Source organism: Chlamydotis macqueenii, chromosome 8 (genome assembly GCF_036417535.1).
Source record: "Chlamydotis macqueenii isolate bChlMac1 chromosome 8, bChlMac1.mat, whole genome shotgun sequence".
Lineage (NCBI taxonomy): Eukaryota > Metazoa > Chordata > Aves > Otidiformes > Otididae > Chlamydotis > Chlamydotis macqueenii.
This window is the reverse complement of record NC_141563.1, coordinates 26,125,554-26,148,094: the sequence shown is the minus strand read 5'-3', so window position 1 is coordinate 26,148,094 and position 22,541 is coordinate 26,125,554. Positions and strand designations below refer to the sequence as shown.

The 22,541-nt window shown below is 61.5% G+C and overlaps 2 protein-coding genes across 6 annotated transcripts; both read right to left on the bottom strand.

Annotated features, from left to right (window-relative positions):
• Positions 1–35: 35 nt before the first annotated feature.
• On the bottom strand, positions 36–6,656 carry MPL (MPL proto-oncogene, thrombopoietin receptor). Of its 4 annotated transcripts, none has more exons than XM_086753187.1 (12): positions 5,606–6,656; positions 3,319–3,454; positions 2,799–2,974; positions 2,368–2,609; positions 2,135–2,291; positions 1,861–1,990; positions 1,342–1,517; positions 1,096–1,238; positions 782–941; positions 540–627; positions 332–419; positions 36–248 (listed from the first exon to the last, which is right to left on the bottom strand). In XM_086753187.1, the coding sequence occupies exons 1-12, from the start codon at positions 6,180–6,182 to the stop codon at positions 57–59; spliced, it is 2,265 nt and encodes a 754-aa protein (XP_086609313.1). In that variant the 5' UTR covers positions 6,183–6,656; the 3' UTR covers positions 36–56. The 4 variants fall into 4 exon arrangements, with proteins under 4 accessions (XP_086609313.1, XP_086609314.1, XP_086609311.1 ...); XM_086753188.1 differs by having other exon boundaries at positions 1,342–1,514; XM_086753185.1 differs by having other exon boundaries at positions 1,861–2,291.
• Positions 6,657–6,798: 142 nt separating this feature from the next.
• TIE1 (tyrosine kinase with immunoglobulin like and EGF like domains 1) lies at positions 6,799–19,872 on the bottom strand. Of its 2 annotated transcripts, none has more exons than XM_086753183.1 (23): positions 19,749–19,872; positions 18,974–19,261; positions 15,404–15,514; positions 15,161–15,316; positions 14,932–15,063; positions 14,508–14,648; positions 14,190–14,318; positions 13,659–13,804; positions 13,360–13,504; positions 12,943–13,101; positions 12,618–12,755; positions 12,204–12,494; positions 11,136–11,426; positions 10,301–10,614; positions 9,990–10,200; positions 9,729–9,839; positions 9,438–9,628; positions 9,196–9,309; positions 8,961–9,031; positions 8,684–8,724; positions 8,464–8,560; positions 8,111–8,210; positions 6,799–7,852 (listed from the first exon to the last, which is right to left on the bottom strand). In XM_086753183.1, the coding sequence occupies exons 1-23, from the start codon at positions 19,792–19,794 to the stop codon at positions 7,781–7,783; spliced, it is 3,495 nt and encodes a 1,164-aa protein (XP_086609309.1). In that variant the 5' UTR covers positions 19,795–19,872; the 3' UTR covers positions 6,799–7,780. The 2 variants fall into 2 exon arrangements, with proteins under 2 accessions (XP_086609309.1, XP_086609310.1); XM_086753184.1 differs by having other exon boundaries at positions 10,421–10,614.
• Positions 19,873–22,541: the final 2,669 nt, after the last annotated feature.

The window sequence follows — 22,541 nt, the reverse complement described above, 5'->3', positions numbered from 1 at the left end:
GGGCCGGGGCGTCGCGAAGGAGGGAGGAGGCCGGGTGGTTGCGCGTCTCGTTTATGTCAGGGCAGGGGCCGCGGCTCCCAGCCGCTCATGAGCAGGTAGGACTGGTTGGCGATGTCGGTGCTGGGCAGCCGGCCGGCATCGTGCTCCGCCGGCGGGGGAGGGCTCGCCTCCCCCCGCGGGCCGGGCAGCACCTCCAGCAGGCAGGGCAGGACGGCCTCCTCCGGCGGCTGCTTGTAGAAGGCGTTGGCCTGGGGGGACACCGAGGAGGCAGCGGTGAGTGGGGCCCGGGGGGTGGGGCTCAGCCGCGGCGGGCCCCGCCCCGGCCCCTCACCTGGCCGTGCTTGCTGCTCTCCTGGAGGAAGCTGCCCAGTGCGCGGTGCAGGTCGGGGACGGGGGGCCAGAGCTTCTGCCTCACGTTGCTGGGTGCGGGGAAGGGGGCGTCGAAGGACAAACCCCAGCCCTGGGGTGCCCTGATGCCCCCGGGCAGGGGGCACAGGCCGGGTGTGGGCTCCCCCAGCTGCCCCAGGCACAGCCCTTACCTGTAGAGGGAGGGGAAGGTGCACCGCAGCCCCAGGAGCACCCCGGTGAAGAGCAGCGGCACCACCGTGACACTCGGGATGATCCAGCCTGCGTGGGAGGAGCAGCACTGGAACCCACCAGCGTTGAGCCCTTTGCAGCCCTGTCACCCTCTGCCCAGCACTCCCCGTCCCAATTCCAGCACTCCGTCTCCTGCCCTCAGCCATCCTCTGGCCACAGCCTCTGCTCCTGCGTTGCCCCTTACCTGCATCGGCCATGGCGTCAACCACGACAGGTTTGGACCAGGCACTCCAGCTGCCCTGGTACCACGGCCCGCTGGGCTGGGCCCGCACCTGGGCATGGTAGCGGGCGCCTGGCCGTAAGTCCAGGACTTCTTTCCTGGCTGCCCGCGGGACCTGCAGGACCTGCAGGGCAAAGCTGAGCTGGAGACGATGGCTGCTGTGGGACTGCCAAGGGGCAGCGCTGGCGCGCAAGTCTGTCCTGCCTGACCCCATGTGGGCCATGTGCTGGCAGCGGCGCTGGGCAGGGCTGCTCAGGGGAGTCCTGGCCGTGCCATACCTTCCAGTCATGGCTGTTCTCCACAGCATAGCGGACTTGGTATTCCAGCTGCTCTGCCAGCGCCTCCAAGGGCGGCAGCCACTGCAGGCTCAGCTGGCCCTGCAACACCATTGCCTGCACGAGCTGTGGGGCGTCTGTGAGCACTGTTGGGGATGGAGACACGTTGCTGCTGTGGAATGGGACATGGGACATTGTGTCCCCCACCAGCCAGGCATGGGCAGGGGCTGCGGTGGTGCTGGGACCCACCAGCCTGGTGCAGCCAGAAGGGCTCCTTGAAGTAGCTGAGTGTGGGTGGCACATGGGGCCGGGTGATGTTCACCAGGATGGAGATGGCGCTGCCAGACCTGGGCTGGAAGGTGCAGATGTGGGTGCCCTGCATCCCCACGCTCACCTCCTTGCACCGCTGCCACGCATCTTCCCTGCTGAGTGGGGAGCCAGTCAGCCCCACCATGGCAGCCCCGCAGCCCTCGCCTGCTGCCAGTCCTGCTCTGGGGCCACCCTGTCCCCGCAGCCAGCACTGCCTCCCTCCTCCTGCACTGGGCCAGGAAAAACAGCGCTGCCCATAGTCGGACGGGTGGTATGGCCAGGAGTGGTGGTGGTGGGGAGGTACGAGGTCGATGCTGGTAGGGCAGAGCAGAGCACAGGGCCAGGTGGCACAGCGTGGGATGTGGGACACAGCGTGGGATGTGGGACAGAGCAGGGCTGGAGGCCACTGGCATGTGCTGCCCCCCTGCCTGAGTGCCACATCCCCGCTGTGCCTCTTACCTTGTGCCAGCCCCACTTGGAGGTGGCCTGTAGAAGAGCTGGTGGGAGCAGTGGGGCTCTGCAGGGTCCCAGCTCCACTCGCAGCGCACGTGCCGCAGGTCAGGGGTGCTGCAGTGCAGCCCGATGTCTCCTGGGCAGGTGAGAGCCAGGGCAGGGAGGGGGCTGCTTCCCCCTGGCCCCCTCAACCTGCCCCAGGACCCCCACCCCTCACAGCACCAGGCACGGGTGCCTCCCCGCTGTGCCTGGCACCCCGGTGATGGGGATGGCCGCTCACCGGAGGAGCGGGGTGTCTCTGCAGCCACTGCCTGTGACCAGGGCCCCCAGACGCCATCCATGGAGGTGCCGTCGGGCTTGCTGCGCACATGGATGTGGTATCTCACCCCCGGCGACAGGTCCCGGAGGACCACCTGGGTGTTGGCTTGGACCAGCCCCTACGGGAGAGGGGCCAAGCTGGGGAGCTGCTGCAGCCCCCAAATTCCCCTGCCCACCTCTGGCCTCTCTGTGTACCTGCCCTGCTCCTGGGGAGGCTGCAGCTGCCCCGGCTGTGGGTACGTCGGTGCTGATGTCTGGCTGACTGGAAGGGTCCAACGCGGTGCTGCAGGGCATCTCTGGGGAGCTGGCAGGGCAGCACTGCACCTCGTAGAGGAAGAAGTTCAGGTAGTCGGCGAGTGGTGGCTGCCACGACACACAGAGCTGCCCCGCAGCCCCAGCCCAGCGGGCTGTGATGTTCACTGGAGGGGCGATGAGACCTGTGGGGGATGTGCCGGGGTGTTTGCCCTTCTGGGGCAGCCCCCGTCTGGGCACCCCCTGGTCCTGCCGAGGGACACTTGGCATGCAGGGCACAGGGTGTTGCCAGCCCCCACAGCAGGCAGAAGGGCGACTCAGGCCTGGGGACTGTCCTGGTGTCACAGGGGTCTTGCCCAGTGGGAGGGACTCACCCACTGCGTCCACGCTGAGCTCCCGCCAGTACTTGGTCTGGTTGGTGGTGGCATCCAGGACACGGAGGTGGAGCTGGATGAAGAGCCGCACATCCTGTCCAGGGAAGACACAGACATACCGCGTCCCGCCAGCCCTGTGGCGCCACATGGAGACCGCACACGCCGTGGGCAAGTCCCTGAGGAATGAAGAGTGGGGTCCTGCAGCACCCCATGCCTCCTGCCCATGACCAGGCTGGAAGAGAGGGGACCTGGGGCACAGCATTGAGACCTCATTATCACCAGCTCCTTCCCTGTGTCCCCATCCACTGCAGGGCACCATCCCCATGGGACTGAGGGCCAGCCAAGCTCCCAGCCCTGCCCCAGGGTGTGCGGTGGCTGCTGTGTAGCTCCTGTGGGCTCTCTACCATCTTTCCTTGCAGCTGGGAGCCACCAGGATGGTGCGGAGAGCTGTGGCACCCCAACCCTGCTGCTCTCTGGGTGGGCAAGAGGGAGGCTGGGCTGTGTCCCCACCACCTCCTACCTGCTGTACCAGTAGTAGAAGTGGCACATCCTGCTCGCTACCTCCTCCTCCTCCTCATCCCAGAAGCAGGTGAGGTCCTCGAAGGAGCGGGAGAAGCAGAGGATGTCCTCAGGCACCCCTGCGAGCAGCGCAGCGTCTGGGAGGAGTGTGGAGATGAAGAAGCCCCCGGGCACAACAACCTCCCTGCATCCCACCTGTGTCCCCCTGCCCCATGCCCGCTGGCCAGCTTGCCCCTGAGGCCAGGCTGCACAAGCACCAGGGCAGTGTGAGCACGGCCATGGCCATGGCCATAGTGCAGGTGCCCTCCACCAGCCTGGCACAGAGGGAAGGGACATGGCGCACATGCTGGCTGCTGGCTCACACTGGGGTCCTGGCTGGTGACAGGGCTTCCTGCCGGCCAGCCCCACCACTCCCCCCATGCTCAGCACACGGGGTCCTTTGGGACAAACAAACATCCCGAAATAGCCCTGTGGTTGGAGGGGGGCTCAGGGCCCGGCGATCGGGGGGAAGCACCCCTGCCCTGCTCATGCCGGAAGGTGCGCGGAAGTGAGATAAGGAGGAGCAGCGCCCTGGAAGAGGGAACAGGCCTCAGGCTGGCATAGGGGCGTGTGGTCCTCAGCAAGGGGGGTGGGAATGCTCAAACCCCAGCCCAGCGACTGCCTAGGGGGCTGTGGATTTCTCTGCCTCACTCAGCAAGCCACCCTCCCTGTCATTGCAGGGGTGAACCGGAGCATCGCATCCTGCAGGATCTCCATCCCAGGCAGCAGTGGGCACCTGTCCCTGTTGTCAGGGATGAGGGCACAGCCCCAAGATGCAGATGTGCGAAGCACGGGGGCGGCCTTGCTGCCCCCAGCATTGCTCCAGCACTCCCTTCTCCCCCAGTGCCTCTGCCCTGGGATATGCTCCAGCCCTCCTCCTCTTCCTCCTGGGATGTGTCCCCTTCCCCAGGGGCTGCAGGGCCCCTCAACAAAGCCCCTGCCAGTGCCTGGCCCTACTCAATGTGCTGAGTGCATCTGTTCTCCGCTACCCACCCCCTGTGCTGCCAGTTGAGCGCACCCCGGGCAAAGAATAAGGGACAGTCCTCAAATGTCCTCGCCACCTTCTTGGTGTCCCTCTGCTTGCCCTGTCCCTTCCCTTGCCCTGACCGCCCCAGCCCTGTTCCTCCTTTCCCTGCCCTGGGTTGCCTTCCTCCCTAGCCCATGTGCCCTCCCCACAGACCACATCCTCCCCCACCTGCTCTTCCCTTTTTGCACCCTGTTGATCCCCCCCCAGGTCGCACCCTGGCTCTGTCACCCCCTCCAGCTCCCAGCACCAGGGGATGGGGTGGCCAGGTCCCAGCAGCCCGGTGGCACAGGGACCTGTGTCATCGGCAGGAGGCCACACTGGTCCTGTGGGCTACTGGAGCATCTTTGCTGGGCGCAGGCCGTTTCCTAGGAAGGGTGGCCACACAGGTCTGCAGCCCACATCAGCCACGCTCAGGCAGCACTCTGGGCGGTGGGCTCGGGTCAGGGCAATGTCGCAGAGGCTGTGGGCAGAGGGAGGATGAGCCCAACCTCGACCTTACTCCCACTGCCCCTGCGAGGGCGACTCAAAATGTGCTTCCAAGCCTGCCGTGGCCAGACCTGGGGTGGGATTGGAGAGACAAGCAGGAGATCGACAGGATTTTGTTCAGTTAATGCTTTTTATGGTCTTATAGAAGGTGTTAAAAGGGCTGAGGAGGGGCTCAAGGAAAGCATGGACAAGTGTGAAACTGTGAGAAAGCTGGGAATTGGCTCTGCCAGGTGCACGCAGTGAGTCAGGCTGGGGGCAGGTAGCGGCTGAGCCAAGGATGCTTGGCAGGGCAGCAAAGCTGGAGCGGGAGCATTGGGATCAGCCTGGCAGTGCCGCTGCATTACCCGTGGTGCAGAGCTGAGCCACCAGACATTAGCTCGAATTTTGCTCAGACCCTCATCATTGTAACTGCCAGAACTCTTGATGAGCAGGGAGTCTCCCACTATCTGTGTGGGACTGGGAGCCCCAGGCTGCCAACCCAAAAGGGCACCCAGGTGCTGCCAGGTCCTCCCTGTAGAGAGCAGGGATGTCCCTTTGCTCTGGGCACCCCAGCGTGTCCCACGAGTGAGAAAGGTGCTCCATCGCTCACCCTGAACAACCCCCACACCCCCTCCTGGAATGTCCCCTCCCCAACCCTGCAGGTTTTGGCTGCTGTGGGGTGCTCGCTGCCCGCACCCGGCATGCCAGCTCCATTCTGACCCATCCTTTGGGGGAGAAAATGGCCCCAAGGACCTACCTTGGGATGTCACTGGCTCAGGGACTGATGGCGGGCTGTGGAGGCTGAGCAGGACAGCAGGGAGCAGCGAGAGCAGCCAGCCCCGGCGCAGGCAGGCTGCCATCCTGCAACCCGTGTGCCGGGGCCGCACGTGCCGCGCTTGGCCCTTCCCAGCACCCTGGGAGCTGCTGCAGCTCCTCTGGACGGTACCTTTATCTGGGAAGTGGCGGCTGTGCAGCTCAGGAAGCCTGGCTGGAGGCTCCCCCTGCCCCATCGCCGGCACTTCCCTGTGCCCAAAACCACCACACCGCAGCCCCTCCGCCACCGGCCGCAGTGCCAAGAGAGAGAGTGCTCCTATCAGATAGGTGACACGTCCTGCCCTTGTGGCTGCCAGCACGCCGGGAGGCTGGGGTAGGAAGAAAAACAACCCCTGAGAAAGCAGAGAGGCCCCTGTGCAGGGCAGGGCAGGCTGTTGGGGGCTGCAGGCATGTGGGAACGTGGGACATGGGATGGTTGCTTTGGCTCCATCCCACCCTGTTCTGCCTGGCACTGGGATGCACTGGGTCTGCTCTGCACGACCCAGCAACACCATCCCCATGGCTGTGCCGGGAGGAGAGCTGCGGGCACAGGGGACATGGGCAGGGCCCACAGAGGTGCCAGTGGGGCTGGTGGAGGAGCAGGGCCACCATGGTGGGGTCCCGCAGGCATGCACAACCTTGTGCCAATCGACCGCAGCTGCTCAGCACAGGCTGCTGGAGGGGTGTCCCACTCTGCCAGGACGCAGCACCACAGCGCAGGGAGCATCAGCCAGGGCGAGGGGAGCTGCTCACACACGCATCCCCACAGCACCAAGGGTGGGTTGGCTTCTCCTTGCCCTGCAGCTGGAGACAGCACCGTGGACACTGAGGGGAGACGGGAACAGCCAGCAGCAATTTGTCACAGTCAAACCAGTCCCACTTCCTTCTCCATCCGGCTACTGGGCTTTGCCGTCAGGGAGGCAAAAAGCAGAAAGCCCTTGATTTGAGCAGGGCTGGTGATGCTGCCTCAGATGCCGTTCCTGGCCGACAGCGGAGGAGGTGCAGAGGCAGTGGCATGTGTCCGGCTGCCTCCAAGGGCCAGTCCCTCCGGCTGGTTCAGTGGGGACCTCAGTGATGAGGCAGAGAGGCTGCTTACTAACAGCTGCAGTTGATACCAAAGAGCACTGGAGGCCAGAATGGGAAATCAAAATGGTATTGACAGGGTTGAAACACCTGGGGAAAAAAGACTCTTGCCCAGAAGGGGCAAGAGAAGTGGCTGCGCAGAGGAAGGACATAGTCTGTTCTCCCTACCTCTGGGGGACAGGACAAAAAGTCTTACATTGCAGTGGGGGAAGATCCCAGTTGGATATTAAGAAAACCCATTCCCATGGCACGACGAGACCTGAGGCTTGTCTGAGGGTGCTGAGGCATCCCTGGAGATCATCAGAAGACCCCAACAGGGACAGCATTCCAAGGAGTGCCCACCACAGCAGCAGACCATTGGGGCCCTGCATCCTGTTCTCCGGTGCCGTCAGTGTGGCAGAGCTGGGTTGCCATCTTCCCTCCTCTGGACCCGGCTGCCTGTTGCACTATGTTTATTGTCCGTAAGGCAGAGCTGGCACCTCCAAAGGGTTACCGCAGAGCTGGAGGCTGTGTACAGCCAACACTGTCCCTTTGCACCGGCCAGGGTGGCCCCGTCTGGACCCACGCTGGCAGTGATGCTCACAGGCCCGCTGGCACCACTCCAGGCCCAGAGCATGCTGAGAGCTGCGGGCAGGCAGCAGCCCGCTGGGTTGAGCACGCTGGTTTGCTGCTGCCACTGTAACCCCAAAGCTTGGGCATTTGTGTCCATGGGCTCAAGCGGCAGCACCCTGGCTCCTGAGAGAGCCCCTCTCCTGTCCACTCTGCTGCAAACACCCTGCTACTGCTTGCCCTTGGGGGCCACCCTAGCTTTGTCCCCCAGCAGCACGGGGCCGTGTCGATGGCAGCATCACTGCCATCACTGGGAGGGCAGGCAGGGAGGGGATGGCACAGTCCTGCTGCGGGGAAGGCGCTCTCAGGAAGGGGCACTGGTATTTGGCCGCTGGCCTCAGAGTGGGATGAGCAGCCCCTCATCCCCACAGCACTGTCCCAGCAGGCTGGGGCCAGCATTGCCCCTCTGCACGGTGCCAGCGCAGCTTCACGCCTCCTCGGCGGTGGCATCAATCCCAGCGTAGGTGAAGTTCTCGAACAGAGCCATGTTCACGTAGGCCTGTGGGGGAACGCCAGTCAGGAGCTGGTTGTGACAGTGTCCCCATCCACCTCCCATCTCCGCTGACAGGCTGTGCCCTGAGAGGGGGCCATGGGGCTCCCCACACCCAAAAAAGTGATGCTAGGGTTACCCCCATACAAGCTGGGGTCACACAAGTTCTGCTGCTGGATGTCTTCCCCCGAGCCCAAGGGATGCTCCAGCATTTGGACAACCCCCCTGCAGGGCGGGCATCACTCCCGCTGAGCCCTCACCACTCACCTTCCTGGCCTCCAGCATGCGGATGAGCTGCATGGAGATTTGGGCAAAGGGTGGGCGCTCGTAGGGGCGGTCGCGCCAGCACTGCCGCATCAGCTCGTACCTGGGGGCAGAGAGCGGCTCAGCGTGCACAGGGGGAGAGGGAGCAGAAAAGCTGTTTGTGGGAGATGGTGGGAAGCAGGGGGGAAAGTAAAGCCCAGGAAGGTTGCTTGGGGTGTGGGACCCCAGCTCATCCCTCAGCCACAGCACAGAGGGGAACAAGGCAGGAGCTACTGCAAGATGGTGGGAGCCCCATAGGGCAGTGGGGTCAGGAGAACATGGGTGCCACCATCAGCCGGGGCTCTCTGCCCACTTACACCTCGTCATCGCAGTTGCGCGGCTTCTCCATGCGGTAGCCCTGGGGCAGCTTCTCATAGAGCTCAGCACACGTCATCCCGCAGTATGGAGTCCCCCCTGCAGCCAGAGACACACAGCTGGCTGCGGTGGGGACGGTCCCCAGGGTGTTCCCTCTGGGGCTGCAGGAGGACCAGAGCTGCAGGGACTCAAGTGGAGTCAGGGGACACAGAAGAGCCTTACCCAAGCTGACGATCTCCCAGAGCAGGACGCCGAACGACCACCTGAAAGGGCAGGAGGCAAGGTTGTGATGGAGCCCATAGCCATGCCCCGCTGATGGGCACAGGGCGAAGCCCGGAGTGGAGCCGGCAACCAGGGCTTGGGCTGAGGCAGCAGCTCCCCAGGGAGATGCATCAGCATCACCTGCTGCCCTTGCAGCACCCAGAGCAAAATGCCCAGAGGGAGATGGAGGTGGCTGTGGCCATGCTCCAGCCCCAGTGCCCCTGCCTGCAGGACTTACACATCGCTCTTGGTGGTGTACACGCTGTAGTTCAGGGACTCGATGGCCATCCAGCGAACCGGCAAGCGGCCCTGGGGAAACAGAGAGTGACAGTCAGTGGGAGGTGGATGCCCCACAAATGGAGGGCAGCCGTGACCCAGCTGGTCCCAGCACGGTGGTTCATTCCCACTGACAATGGGGGTCCCGCCAACTGTATTGGTGCAGGCCCCATGGAGATGCTTTGCTGCTGCCTCACCATCGTCTTCTTCACATAGACCTCCTCCCCTCTGGAGAGGCCAAAGTCAGCGATCTTGGAGGCCAGGTTTTCTCCCACCAGGATATTCCTGGCTGCCAGGTCCCTGTGAATGAACTGAAAGGGGCCAGCAGTCAGCAGGAGTCACGCTGTCCCTCCTGCTGGCCCCAGGGGTCTTGTGCCTTGATGGGGAGTCCCCAGGCCCCTGGGGGAAGGATGCTCTGAAGGGCTTGCTGGGGAAGTACCTGCTTCTCGCTCAGGTACTGCATCCCTTTGGCCACATCTGAAGCAAACTGGAGGAGCTGCTGGGAGGTGAGGGTGGAGGCAGTGCCATGCTCCTTGGCAAAGGCCGGGTCTGTCTCTAAGACTCGGCTTTTGCGGAGAAAGTCAAGGAGGTTTCCGTAGGGAGCATACTCAATGGCGATATACAGGTAGCCTGGGGGGCAGGAGAATTGGCTCATGGGGCTCTCCCCAGCAAAGAGGAATGCACAGCCAGGCAGGGGCTATGGGGCTGGGGAGAGGGGGACAGCCCTTACCCTTGTTCTCGCAGGCACCCAGCAAGTTGATGATGTTGGGGTGATGGCCCAGTTTGCACAGTACTTCCAGCTCCCCGGCAAAGTCCCGATGGTCGTTCTCCGAAGCAAACTCTGGAAGAAAAGGAGGGATGGACACCTCAGTCCTACAAGGGCCCATCCTCTGCTCCTCTGCCAATTCCTCCTGCCTCTCCTCAGCCCCAAGCATGGCCCAGGATGCAGCTGCGGATCCCAGCCTACCCTGCTGCCTCCCCCCATGCTCACCTTTCAGCATCTTGATGGCTGCGTTCATTTTCAGGCCATCCTTTTTGATCATGGCCCTGATGACCTGCCCAAAGTTGCCCTCCCCGATCATGTCCTCAAACTTGATGTCTTCCCACTCCAGGATAGGGTAGCTGAGGGGCTCGGGCTGCGGCTTGGGCCGGCGTGTCAGGGTCAGGGTCCCCGAGTTGAACTGCAGGATGGTCTCTTCTCCCTGCAGACAGGAGCGGGTGAGGTTAGAGGCACCGGGCACCCCTCTGCCCATGCGGCAGTCCCGGCAGGGCAGGTGTCGTGGGCAAGGGCGGGCTCCGCACCCTCTCCACGTGGAAGTGAGGTCTGGCTGCATCCGGACTGGAGGCTAGAGATCGTGACCTGGATCGGGCTGGGACGTGGGGAGCTGGGGACACGGTCCTGGCGGGGCAGGCAGCACTCACCGAGCCAGATTGGTACGTAAAGGTGCGGCGCCGGTGGAAAAAATTCTTCTTAATGAGGAAAAGCGCCAGGAGGGCAAAGAGGATGGTGAGGCAGGTGACAGACACGGAGCCAACGATGGCCAAGAGCAACTGCTGGTCTATTCCCCCCTGCTCCGTGCTCTGGCTGCCGAGGCTGGGTGGCACGCTCAGCGCTCCTGCCAAAAAGAGGGATGGTCCATGACCGAGCCCTGCCCAGGTCGCATAGGTGGCCAAGCACCAAGATGGCAGCCCTCTCCCAGCATCCTAGAACCCCTCCACCCCTCCACAACCTGAGCCCCTGGTGTCACGGTGGCACAGGAGTGAGGGTGTCACTGCTCAGGCCCTGCCACCAAACTCGCCAGTTGCTGGACCTTCAGCCAGCTCTGGGTCCAGCCAGCAGCTCCTCCCGTGGTGGCTCTGCCCTGCTTCTGTAGCCCCTGGTGCACTGTGTCACCCTCTGGCCAAGGCAGAGCCACTCTGTGGGTGCCGCGCTGTCACCATGCCACCCCTGCCTCATCAGGACTAAGAGTATTAGGATTTCTGAAGACACCCACAAGCATTTTGGGCTTGGGCTGCTGCTTCAGAGCCAGTCTCTGAGGTTACCACGAGCACTTTGGTCCTTCTTTGCTGACCCGGATGCTGAGCCCAAGCTCTAGCAGAGCCGTGAGCCCCCTGCCTGCTGGGACACCCCTCTCACCATCCCCCAAGGTCTTGGCTTTCACGGGCTGGCTCCATTCCCCCGGGACGTGGGAGTTGGCACGGACGCGAAACTGGTAGCTGGTGCTGGTGTTGAGGCCCCCAACGATCTTGGTGGTCTCGGCGCCACTGTCAGTGTCGATCCACTGGGGCTCGCTGGTGCCCCCCACCTGCTGCAGCTCCACGATGTACTTGGTGATGCCGCCGTTGGGGTATTCGGGGACCTGCCAGGAGAGCCTGACGGCAGTGTCGGACACAGACTCTGCTGAGAGTGACCGCGGGGAGGAGGGCCCTGGGAGAAGGAGAGGACAGCGTCAGTCCCAGGACAGGGCTCCTGGCACTGCTGAATGCTGCTGCGAGGACCAGACCCTGTGGATGGCAATGGCAACGAAAGCGGTGTGAGGGACCTCAGGGGCCTCCAGCCCCTGCTTGGAGGAAGTGCAGGAGGATGTGAAGCTGCTCGCAAGGCACAACAGTGAGGTAGGACTGTACCCCCAAATGCTCCTACTCTCAGGGACCGTCAAGATAGATGTCTGTCTAGCCCTTGGGATATTTTCTTTCTTCAACCCTCTCTCATATACAGTGTTCCCACCACCTCTCTGAGCCATCTCCAGCCTGCCCACATGCCCAATCCCAAATCACTGAGTCACACAAAGCTCTTACAAGCACCAAACAGAGAAAACCTCACATCCTCAAAGCCTGAGGCCCACCAGCCCTCCCAACACATACCAGCCAGCACTGAGCCTCACCAAAGCCTTGCGGACTCTTTCCCCCTTGGCTGCCAGAAAGGTTGGTCAGGTTGATGGTCCACCTCCCCATGGTCTCCCACCCACGTGGGGAGCTGCGTGCATGTGTGTGTGCACACACAGGAGGGACTGCAGGTCTCCCCAAGCCCTAGTGACCATGCAGCAAAATTACCAGGCAACAGAGTTAAAGTGAACCAAAAGGAAATAATTTTTTTTCACGTAAAGTATAATTATATCAAGGAACTTGTTGCTACAGGGTGTTGTAAAGGCTGATTTATCACTGTAATTCCCTGTAATAATTCCCTGTGCTCCACTGGACCCACCTTTGCTGTTGATCATGACCTTGTAGAGGTCGGAGGGGGGCCCCAGGCTGGTGCAGTGGTACACCAGCACCTCCAGCCCGTACTCCTTGTTGAACTCCAGGTCCCTGATGCGGGCAGAGAGCACAGAGATGGATGTGATGTTTTTCTCACAGACCAGCCGCTTTGCGGAGTCGAAGAGGTGGACGATGAACCCGTGTGCCGGCTCGTGGTTACTTGGCAGTTTCCAGTTGACGTGAAGTGTGTTTTTCTCCTCTATGGACCAGCCTTCGATCACAGGCTTGACTGTGGGCTCTGTGAACAACAAGGCAGCAAAACTTCATGGCACATCAGCCCTGGGGCTTTGCAGACCCTGCACTGTGCAGGGTTAGGAGTAGGGTCATTGTTAGGGTCAGGGTGAGGGAGATGGAGGCTCACCAAGGCAGTCAGTCACCATGATGGCCTCGGGCCCCTTGCTGCCCTCCCCACCGTCCCCTGGCCGGCTCAGCTGCACCTTGACAATGTAGGCAGTCACTGGCCGGAGGTTCATGAGGGTGATGTTCTCGCTGTTGTCGACTGTCGACCAAGAGGACATGTGAAAGCCATGCCCATGACCCACAATCTGCTCTGCCACTGGCATCCTCCTTGGCATCACCATGGGGATCCCAGAATGGAGACCTCTGCCCATCCCAGACCCCCAGACTACTTGTCCCTTTCAGCCCTGGTTCTACCTGTGCCTCCCACCCCCCCGGCAGATACATACCCACAATAGATGACCACGCTGAGTTGTCGTCCTTGGGCTTGTACAGCAGTTTGACAGAGGTGATGGGTCCATCACCAGAGAAGCAGTCCACAGGTGACACCACGAGCTGGCGGCTCTGCTTGGCCAGCAGCTGAGGAGGGCTCAGGGGTGCTGGTGGCTCTTGGGAAAGAAGGAGGGAATGACACCAGTGGGGCTGGGAGAAATGAGGATGAGAGCGTGGGTACATCCACCACCTTGTGGCTCCTTCCAGCTTTGTCAGGGAACTCTTTTATCACCACCCAAACCTGTCTGCTGGCTCTGCAGCACATGATGGGTAGCACCCAGTCCAGTGTGAGGGGTTTGGAATTGTCACATTGTGCAATCAGCATCCCCCAGCAACCTCGGCTCGTGCCACTCACGCCACCACCCTTTCCTCACCTCGGATGTTGACCTTTACTTTCCGGCTGTCCTGGCCCCCAGTTGTGGAGACTCGGCACTCCCAGAGCCCTGTGTCCGCCTTTGTCAGGCGCTGCACCTGAAACTCGCAGGTGATCTGCCCCGGCTCGATGATGGCTTTGATGAGCTGCGGGCACAGAAGGTGCTGTCAGCCTCCTGGCTCAGCCATCCAGCTCCCCGTGCCAGCCTGGCACTGCCCAGCAGACCAGAGGGGAGATGGGTCTTTCTGAGGGAGCTGGCAATACGGGGATGGTGGTGGGGCAAGGGCACGGGGGCAGCACCTTGAGCATGGTGCCGTCAGCCTTGCGTAGCTCCACGCTTTCACTGACAGGCAGTGGGTTGCCGGTAGCCACGCAGCTGACGATGGGCTCTGAGCCCAGGTTGAACTCCAGCTCCGAGGCCAGTTGGATGATCTGAGGGAACCGATCTGGCACATAGAAGCTGGCATTAGGGCTGGCCCCGTGCCTCCCCAGGCACAAAAGAGGCTGGCACCTTTCTGCAGTCCCATCTGCAGCCAGACCCTGGTGCCAGGGGGCCGGTGCCAGATGCTGTGGTCCAGCCCTGATCCCCATCCCACGTGCTGGGCTCAGCAATGCTCTTGGCATGGCTAATCCCAGGGGGCAGACTAGATGCTCCCCTTGCAGTGCCCTGGTTTCCATAGGGTTGGGGGCTATTTCCACAGGCAAGTGGGGCCGCCGAGCCAGCTTGCAAGGCCAGTAGCCAATGCCCCCCCCAGTCACTGGTGAGGAAGGAGCCAGAGCCCACCCAAGGGTAGGGGACAGAAACCCACTGCAGCCCCACGCCAGCCTCACCTGACTTCTCACAGTGCTGCCCGTGCCAGCCCGCCTGGCAGACACAGCCACTGAAGCGGTTACAGCTGCCCCCATTTCGGCAGGCACATCCCAGGGCGCAGTCGGGGCCATAGTATCCCGGGGGACAGGCTGCAGGAAGAGGAGAGCTTGCTTTTACCCCCAGCCATGGTGTGGGACCTTGAAGGCAGCAGCACTGCTCAGCCCATGCCGACCCTCGGGCTGGCAGAGGTTTGCATGGGTGCCGCTGCTGCTGGAGAGCAGAGCCCAGGAGGAAGCCCGGGCTGGATGGGGAGCCAATGGACGCTCAGGTCCCCGTACCTTGGCTGCAGCGGGAGCCACTCCAGCCCGAGGCGCAGGAGCAGCCGTAGGGGTCCGGCAGGCAGAAGCTCAGCCCCCTGCAGCCCTGGGCTCTCTGACAGGTCTCCTGGCAGTTGCGGCCAAACTGGCCTTCCCTGCAGGCTGGAAAAACAAGCGTGGTGTGCCCTCACCCATGCAGTGCTTGTGCACGGCACAGTGTCAGCTTGGGTGTCCCAAGTCCCGTATCACCACCCCTAGCAGGCACTATCCACCTTCTCCTGCTGAGAAGGTGGATAGTCCAGCCCTGCTCCAGAAACAGGGGGCACTGAGAGCAGGGAGGCACTGAGGATGCACATGGAGTTTCTGGCCATGGTGCAGAGGGTGCAGCGGGGCCCCTATGCAAGCACTGGGCACAGCTCCCGCTGCTGGGCAGCCAGGCACCTACCTCGCTCACAGCGGGTGCCCATGAACCCGGGGGGGCAGATGCATTCGCCAACGTGGTCGTGGCAGACGCCGCCATTCAGGCAGTCGGGACAGTCCTTCTCACAGGATGGTCCCCATTTCTTCGCGGGGCAGGCTGCGGAGAGAGCGGAGGGGGCTCAGGGTGGCACCAGGCTGGTGGACAGGTTAGGGCTGCCTGTCCCAGCATCCCGGGGAGCCAGGGCCCTGCTCACCTCTCACGATCAGGCGGTAGAAGGCACTCCACAGAGGGCTGTCCCCCATGAAGGTGGCACTGTAGACGCCGTTTTCGCTCACGCTGACATTGGGGAGTGTCAGGGTAACGAGATCGCCCTGCACCTCACCCCGGTCTGTGGTCTGGTAGTAGGTGCCTGCAAGGGGGCAAAAGGTGACCAGGGGCCCCACAGCACCCCCAGTATCCCAACCCCAGCCCTGTGCCCACTCTCAGGGCCACTTGCCATTTCTTTTCCACATGACGTCTGTTTCTTTCCTCTTGAGGACCCTGGCAGAGAAGGTGGCCGGCTCGGCAATATTCACAGACTGTGTGGCCTTCACCGGGAAGAGGTGGGCTGCAGAGGAGGAGGACGAGGAGCAGGCTGAGCAGCAGCCACCCTCCAAGGCACTCAGAGCCAAGGGCAGCGCTGGCGTCCCCAGACTAGCCACCCCAGAACACAGCCCTGGCGCAGCCCAGCACCTGTCATGATCCCATGTGGGAGCTGGGACCCCCCTGAGCCTCTGCAGGGACAGGCGCTCCCTTCCTGGCCCCTCCAGCCCCCGTTGGCAGACACCGAGGCGTGGGATTGGGCACCCTGCCCTCTGGCCAGCCTGCCAGCCCCAGCCCAGCGCGGGATGCTGGTGGCGGCAGCCTGGGAGATGACAACTATGACAAATCCACCCCACTTGCTGATGGCTCGGGAGGCGCAGAGCAGCTGCAGGCAGCGACAGCAGGGGCAGGCGAGGGGCGGTGAGAGGAAGCAGGCGTGCGGAGGGCTGCACGCCAGCCCACGGGACCAGTGGCCTTGTCGTGGTTGTTTTCCTGATTTCCCAGATGCTGGGGCGTGCAGCAGCAATGAACTCTCAGAGTGTTAATGTGAGTCAGCCAAGGGCCCAGCTTTGAGAGCAAAAGGGGCTATAAATACGTTAAGGCCTGGGAAACCAAGCCCTGGGCGTGCCAGGACAGACACAAAAGAGGGCACAGGCGGGCACTGACTCAGGGAGCCTGCCAGCACGCCGCCTGGCACACGCTAAGAGCAGCCACGCCAGGTTGGAGCTAAGGCACATCCAGCCCCGAGTCCTGCCCTGGTGAGGCCAGGGGCGGCCAGGAGGAAGCAGCACACGCTACAGACGCCCAGGGAAGAGCACCGCAGGTCACGCGTCCCGGTAATTCCCCAGAATCGCCTCCCACCTGTCTCTCTAGTTGGGATCTTTCTACCGCAGACTTTGCAGTCCCTTGTAAAGTGCACACAGATGCGGCCCCTGTCTCACTCGCTGGAGTGAGAGCCCAACCTGTCCCCTGGGGATCCCCAAACGCAGTGCTTTGCATTGACCTGCACCGAATTTCACCCATCACTCCATCACCACCCCGCAGTGTCTGCAGCCCCTCGCAGAGCTCGTCCATCTCCCCTGGCTCTCCAGGCAGCTCAGGGGCAGCAGCCGGCACTGCTGCTTGTTCAGCTGTTTGAAACCACAACTGGTGGTGCAGGTCCCCGCAGAGACCCTGTGCCACACCGCCGGGGGCTTCCCCACGTGATAACAACCACAAACTCATATTCTTGCTCCCTTTCTTCTAGTCAGTTATTTATCTTTGCATGGATAAATTTATCCCCCTGGTGAAGAGTTGCTCCCACAGACCCTCCGAAAGGGAATTTTCCCAATTTTCTCCAGGAATCCAAGCAGACAGTGTCAACTGGCTGATCCACAGCACCCTCAACGCTGCTGCCCGGAGACCCTCCCACTGCAAACTCATGCTGCCTCTTCCTCAGGTACCACATCACCACAAATTCTGCTCTGCATAACAGTTTCTACTAACTTGCCTGGTTCCAGTTTGGGTTTACAGACCTGTAACTCCTGAACTAGAAATCTTTTAGGAAAGGCTGGTGTCCCCTGGCTCTCCGCTCACCCCCCACAGGCAGCAGCACAGCCCTGCTCATGGCAAGCCCAGCCTGGCCACGTTGCGCCGCTGCCTTTAGCTGTTTATTGCCTGTTTCCTGCTATCAGCGCTGGTTTTAGGCAGATCCCATTAGAAGTTACCCCAGCTTCTCGATAGCGCGCATGGATGCAAAAATAAAAGAATTTTGTTTTTTCTGTGATGGCCTCTCTGGGGCCATTTTAAAAAATAGGTCATTGCCAAGTTTAAACCCTTCCAAAACTGCTCCTTATGACCTTTTTAGTCTGTTTTACTGTGTTTTTACAGCAAATTTTCCAAAGTTTATCATCCTTCCTGTGTTCCTCTTCATGCATGACCTTTTGGGAGACGCCAGCTTTCCTCTAGCAGCACTCCCAATCCACTGCTTCATCACCCTGGCCGGCTTTGGTGCGTTCTTTGGCTGAACAGGAGAGACCATACGCGCTGACCTTCCCAGCGGGTTCTGTACACAGCCCTCCCTCCCCCTGAAAAAATTGTAATATTTTGGTTACTTTTTCCCTTAACCCAGCTTCCAATTATTTTTTTTTTTTCTTCTCCTTCTATAAACTAAACTGAGCAACAGCAGCTTGTTTGGCACTTGGAAAAAAGCCACTTTTTTGGCACTTTTCACTCCCCCAGGAGCTTGGGCCTGGATACTGACCAGCTCCTCCACAGCAGTGTTTTGGCCCGGCGACAGCGACCCAGGAGCAGGGGGGCTACCTGGGACCCCCCACCATGGGATGCCTCATTGTCCCAACAGAACCTCAGAGCTGCCACCTCCCCTGGGACTTATACAGGGGGGCATCTGGGGGTGCAGAGCCCCCTGCCTCACTCCTCAACCCCCCACTGCTGGCCGTGTCCCCCGTGCCATCTCCCATTGCCTCTGCCTTCCTCCCTCAGCGCCTCTGTGCCGTTCTGCTTGCCCAGACTGCCCGGCTCTGATTCCAATAGCACTGCTGCCATTTTTGGGTCTGAGGACGCAGGCTGGTCCCTGCTCCTTGGGAAATGCTCAGACCCTACCGGCAGCCTCTGTTCCCCAGCTTGGAGATACCAGAGCTGCTCAAAACAGTATGCTAAAGCTGCCTTTAGGCAGGGGAACTTGCATCCCCCTTGTCTCATGCTTAGCAAAAGGTCGACTGTTTTAGCCAGAATGTTATAAATAAAAGCCAGACAGCATCCTGAGGCAAACAACTATCACAGAAAATTTCAGTCCTAATAGTTTTGCAGTTCTCAAGCACCGGGGGGAGCGGAGGTCAGGTGGGCAGTGTGGGAGAGCACTGCCCTGAGCAGTATCCCCACTGCGGGCCAGCCTGGGGGGGGCCTTTTGGCTTATATGGCCCAAAATGGGAGCAGAAGACAAGAGCCCAGGACCGCTCTTGGCTGTGGTGTGCCCCAGCAGTGCCTCTCATGGAGAACCCACCGCCGGAGCGGTGATGTGCTGCTGCAGCATGGTGCTCACCAAGTGCCCAGGGAGGCTGCTGGAGACGCTCCTCAGCTCTACCTCCTTCCCGGGAGCCCGTGGCTGGGGCACGAGGCTGGCACAGCTCCCACGGGCTGCCCCCTGCCCTGGTTAATGATTTCCAGACCCACCACCTCCTCCAAGGGCACTCGGCTTCCTCTTGGACCTTGCCCTGCTGCCGGGCACCATTCCCAGCCCAGCCAGCTGCCTGCACTGCTGTCTGTCCCTGCAACCCTCTATGGGGCTTGGCCACACTCCTCCAGCTGAACATCCCTCCCCTGTCCACCCCATGGGAGCGAGCAGACCCCAAACGTAGCCCATGGGTCACAACTGTCCCCTTGCCACACCAGCTGGTGCCAGGATTGCAAAGTACAGGGTAGGTAGCTCCCACGCGGACCCGTCTGGCAGGCGAGGGGCTGCCTGCTGCCCTCCCCAGTTGCTCACCATTGTGGCTGTTGTGCACGTAGACCACCTGGGCCTGCTCGGTCGGGGTGCGCCCCAGGCAGTAGAGGATCCCCACCAGGTCGGCCATGGAGAAGCCCCTGGCCTGGACGTGGTTGCTGCGGTTGCGGTAGTTTTGGAAGCCTGTCTTGGGGTGCGTCATCACGATCTTGTTCTCCCGCTCGATCTGCAGGTAGCTCACATCGCGCTCCCCCATGACACAGGAAAGGAAGAAGTCGGAGTGGGACAGGCTCTGCACATTGGCAATCAGGGTGATGTCCAGAATAGCCCCTGGGGTGGGAGAGATGAGGGTCTGTCATGGTCGGACAGGGCCACCGCTGTCTTAGTGCTGCCTCAGGGCCAGACCCCCTCCCAGATGTCACCCCCTTTCCAGGACGTTTTCCAGGACTCCCACCCCAGCCCAGGAGCTGCACCAGGGCACAGCCATGTCGGGTGCAGACCCATCAGGATGGCATGGTGGGCATTTCCACACTCCTTTTGGAGATCCCCATGGGCTTGGCCCCTTTCCATGAGCCAAACGTGCAGCAGGACGGGGGTCTCGAGGCCCCTCTCCTCCTGCAGCTGCTCGCGCCCCAGCCCCATGCCAGGGAGGGCACTGCTGGCCTCTGAGGTCTCCAAATGGCCGATCACAAAGGGATGTTTTCTCCCTCCAAACCCTGCTCTGATGGCGCCACTGAGCTCCCACAGCTGCCTTGTCCCACCAAGCCTCCCTGGGGCAGGGGCTGCTCCTTAGGGCAGAGGGAAAGGGGTGATTTACCTGCCAGCCGGGGGAGGAGAAGCAGAAGATAGACCTGGAGTCCCATGTCCTTGGAGCGGGTCCCGAATCTGGCAGAGGTCAGAAAATCTCCAGCATGTTCCAGCCACGAGAGTCAGAGCTGGAGGCCACAGCTGCCTAGGAGCTCCATGTAAGCGACAGCTCAGGACCCCTGCTCCCTGCCCGCACCCCCCATTTCACCTCTGCCCTGCTGCTTGGCATCTGGAGCAGCCAGGACCACCTCCTCTGGCTCATAGCCTGGGCACAAGGAAGATGCTCCTGTCCCCGTTTGCTTGGTGGCCACCCAGTTGTTCAGAAGCGGGACTTGGTGGCGAAGAGGTCACTGAGGTCCCCTGCCTGGTGGCAGCTCTCCTGGGGAGCAGGCGCCCACCCCTCCAGGGCTAGGGCTGTGTGCTCAGGACTCCCCAAACCATGCTGAGCCCCTAGCCCAACCAGGAGGTGTCCCGACCTCCCTCCTTGGCCGCTGCGGAGAGGGTCTCATGCCCCAGCCTGCCCAGGCGGCAGCATCCCTGTCCCCTCGGCACAGCCCCGTGGCCGATGGCTGTGGGAAGGGCTCTCTGGAGCAGGGAAAGGAAAGGGGCCAAGGGGCCGCGGCTGGCGGCGGCGGCGGAGCCAAATCCTGTTTCCCATGCGGCGTTTCCTGCTCTCCACCCATTGTTCGGAGACGGCTCTGACTCCAGGAGCCGGTGGGAGCTGCCTCACACAGGCTCTCCTCCAGCAAACGGCATGTGGCAACGCTGAGGCTGTACACACCTCGTGACACCTTGGCCTCCCGCCGCCACGAGCCGAGGCACTGAGGCGCAGCCCCACCTGGGCTCCGTGTTGTGCCAGGGCCTGGCTCACACCTGCAGCAGCCTGTCGCAAGGCCACCGTCCCAGTTGAAAGGGGCTGAGCAGGAGCACAGGCAGGGTGACAAAAAGCCAGCCAGCCTACATGGGAGGAGAGGAGACCCTCCATGTTGCGATGAACTTGTCTGGGACGAAGCAGAAAGCAGCAGAAAGCCTGGCTTTCCCTGAGCACGTTCCCATGCACAGCATTGGCACAGGCTTTGGCACAGCTACGGCACAGCACAGCCCCCCTGCGCCCCCAGTCCCAGAGGTCCCACACCCAGCCCTCCTGCAAGGCTGCCCTGGGCTCGGGTGGGCTCCGGGCTCTTTGCCTGGCAAACAAAAGTCATTCCCTAGGAAATCACCAAAAACTTCACCCGCCAAACCTCACACTGCTTCACAAACCGAGCTGTTCCCATGTGAAAGCCAGGGCTGCCAGAGAACGAGCCTCATGTTTTGGTGTGTCCCGAGCCCATGCCGTATCCGGTCAGAAATCTAAAGCACACATGGAAAGGAAGGGGAAATCGATTCATCACTTCCGACTATTTACAGCGTGCTCTGGGGCCGCGCGGTACCCATGGCGCGCTAAGGGAGGGCTGGCAGCGGGCAGGGGGTCCCCCAGCGCAGCCACTCAGCCACCCCACAACAGGAGGGATGGAGAGGTACCCAAAAATATGGATTCCAGATGCAGCTGCCCCCATTTGCCTGGAAGCCTAAGCACGGTGCTCTGCCACGGGCTGTGCATAGGCGAGGGGCTGGGCAGCCGATGCTGGTCCCTCCTGCTGTGGGTGCCCTCCTGGGGAGCCCCACATCCCCATTTGCCTGGCCAACCCCAAGCTCCTTTGCAAGCGGGTTGGGTCAGGGACTCATCTGTGCACTCAGTACAGCTGGAGAAAGGAGATAGATACACAAATAGATAAATAAATTGCTTTTTCCCCTAGTTCCCTGCCTGTAGAGGCCAGGCACGCTGAGAACCATAATTGCCATCATGCCACCGCGTGTTTACTTGTGCTGTGCCTGGGGAAGCAGCTGGTTCTGCACTCCCCTGGCAGCACACACAGCCACGAGCTGTGATGCTCTCTCTGAAATGCCCTCCGACGCGAGGATCCGCTTGAGGACAGCATGATTTACACAGAGCAAACACGCTTTATGGGAAGGCTTTGCAACTGCAGGCCCTGCAGCGTGCTCCCCCAGCTAGCACAGCACGGCTCTTCTTACTGCCCAAGGGGAACCAGTGCGCTGCTTTGCTGTTTTGGGGAATGGGAGCCATTTGGAGTCAGCTCTCCACGCCAAGTGATGCTCAGGAGATCTCAGGGATTCATCAAGGGATCTGATGCAAGCTGATTTGTCCCCTTGCATTTTTTCCAGGAACACCTGGATAAGAGGTGTCTATCTCTGCAGATCTCTCTGGGACGTTTTGTGGAGAGACCCAACCAGGACCCCACAGCTCCAGTTTAAGTTTATGTATCTCCAGAGGAGGAACTGGGGAGCTGGGTGCAGCTGAGCCCAGCCAAAGGAGCTCGCCGCACTTGTTCTCCTGTAGTACGGAAAGCTCCAGCTGCCCGACCCACAGCACACTGAAAGCACCTGAATTTCTGCTGAATTCACAGATCTCAACTATTTTGCTGAATCACAACAGTCTAAAAAAAAAAGAGTGACAAAAATACCCCTTTTTGTTATCATTCGCACATTCTAATGCACGGCACCACATGCCAGAAACCATAACGCACCGATACGCTTCCTGATAGGAAACACAAACGCCCTGCGAATCCACCGATGGGCCGGGCCGCAGCAGCAACATTTTCTAGCCCTGCTTTTCTGGCTATTTGTTTTCTTTTACGCGCACAGTGGGTCCTGGGGAGGCCCTGCAAGGGCCAGGTTAAGGGCTGCTGCTGCTGCCAGGCATAAGAGCAGCCGGGGAGCGGGGTGGTTGAGCATCCCCAGCCCG

What these genes read in the sequence shown, in the direction of transcription:
- MPL (XM_086753185.1), bottom strand. Translation starts at nt 6,182, where the DNA reads ATGGGGATGGTGTTGCTGGGTCGTGCAGAGCAGACCCAGTGCATCCCA. An exon ending in TGAGCCAGTGACATCCCAAG is followed by an intron (nt 3,455 to 5,605) that starts GTAGGTCCTTGG and finishes CACTCCTCCCAG; the next exon opens with ACGCTGCGCTGCTCGCAGGG. An exon ending in AGAGCAGCAAGCACGGCCAG is followed by an intron (nt 249 to 331) that starts GTGAGGGGCCGG and finishes GTGTCCCCCCAG; the next exon opens with GCCAACGCCTTCTACAAGCA.
- TIE1 (XM_086753183.1), bottom strand. Translation starts at nt 19,794, where the DNA reads ATGGGACTCCAGGTCTATCTTCTGCTTCTCCTCCCCCGGCTGGCAG. An exon ending in CATGGTGACTGACTGCCTTG is followed by an intron (nt 12,495 to 12,617) that starts GTGAGCCTCCAT and finishes TGTTGTTCACAG; the next exon opens with AGCCCACAGTCAAGCCTGTG. An exon ending in CTGGGAGATCGTCAGCTTGG is followed by an intron (nt 8,561 to 8,683) that starts GTAAGGCTCTTC and finishes CTCTGGCTGCAG; the next exon opens with GGGGGACTCCATACTGCGGG.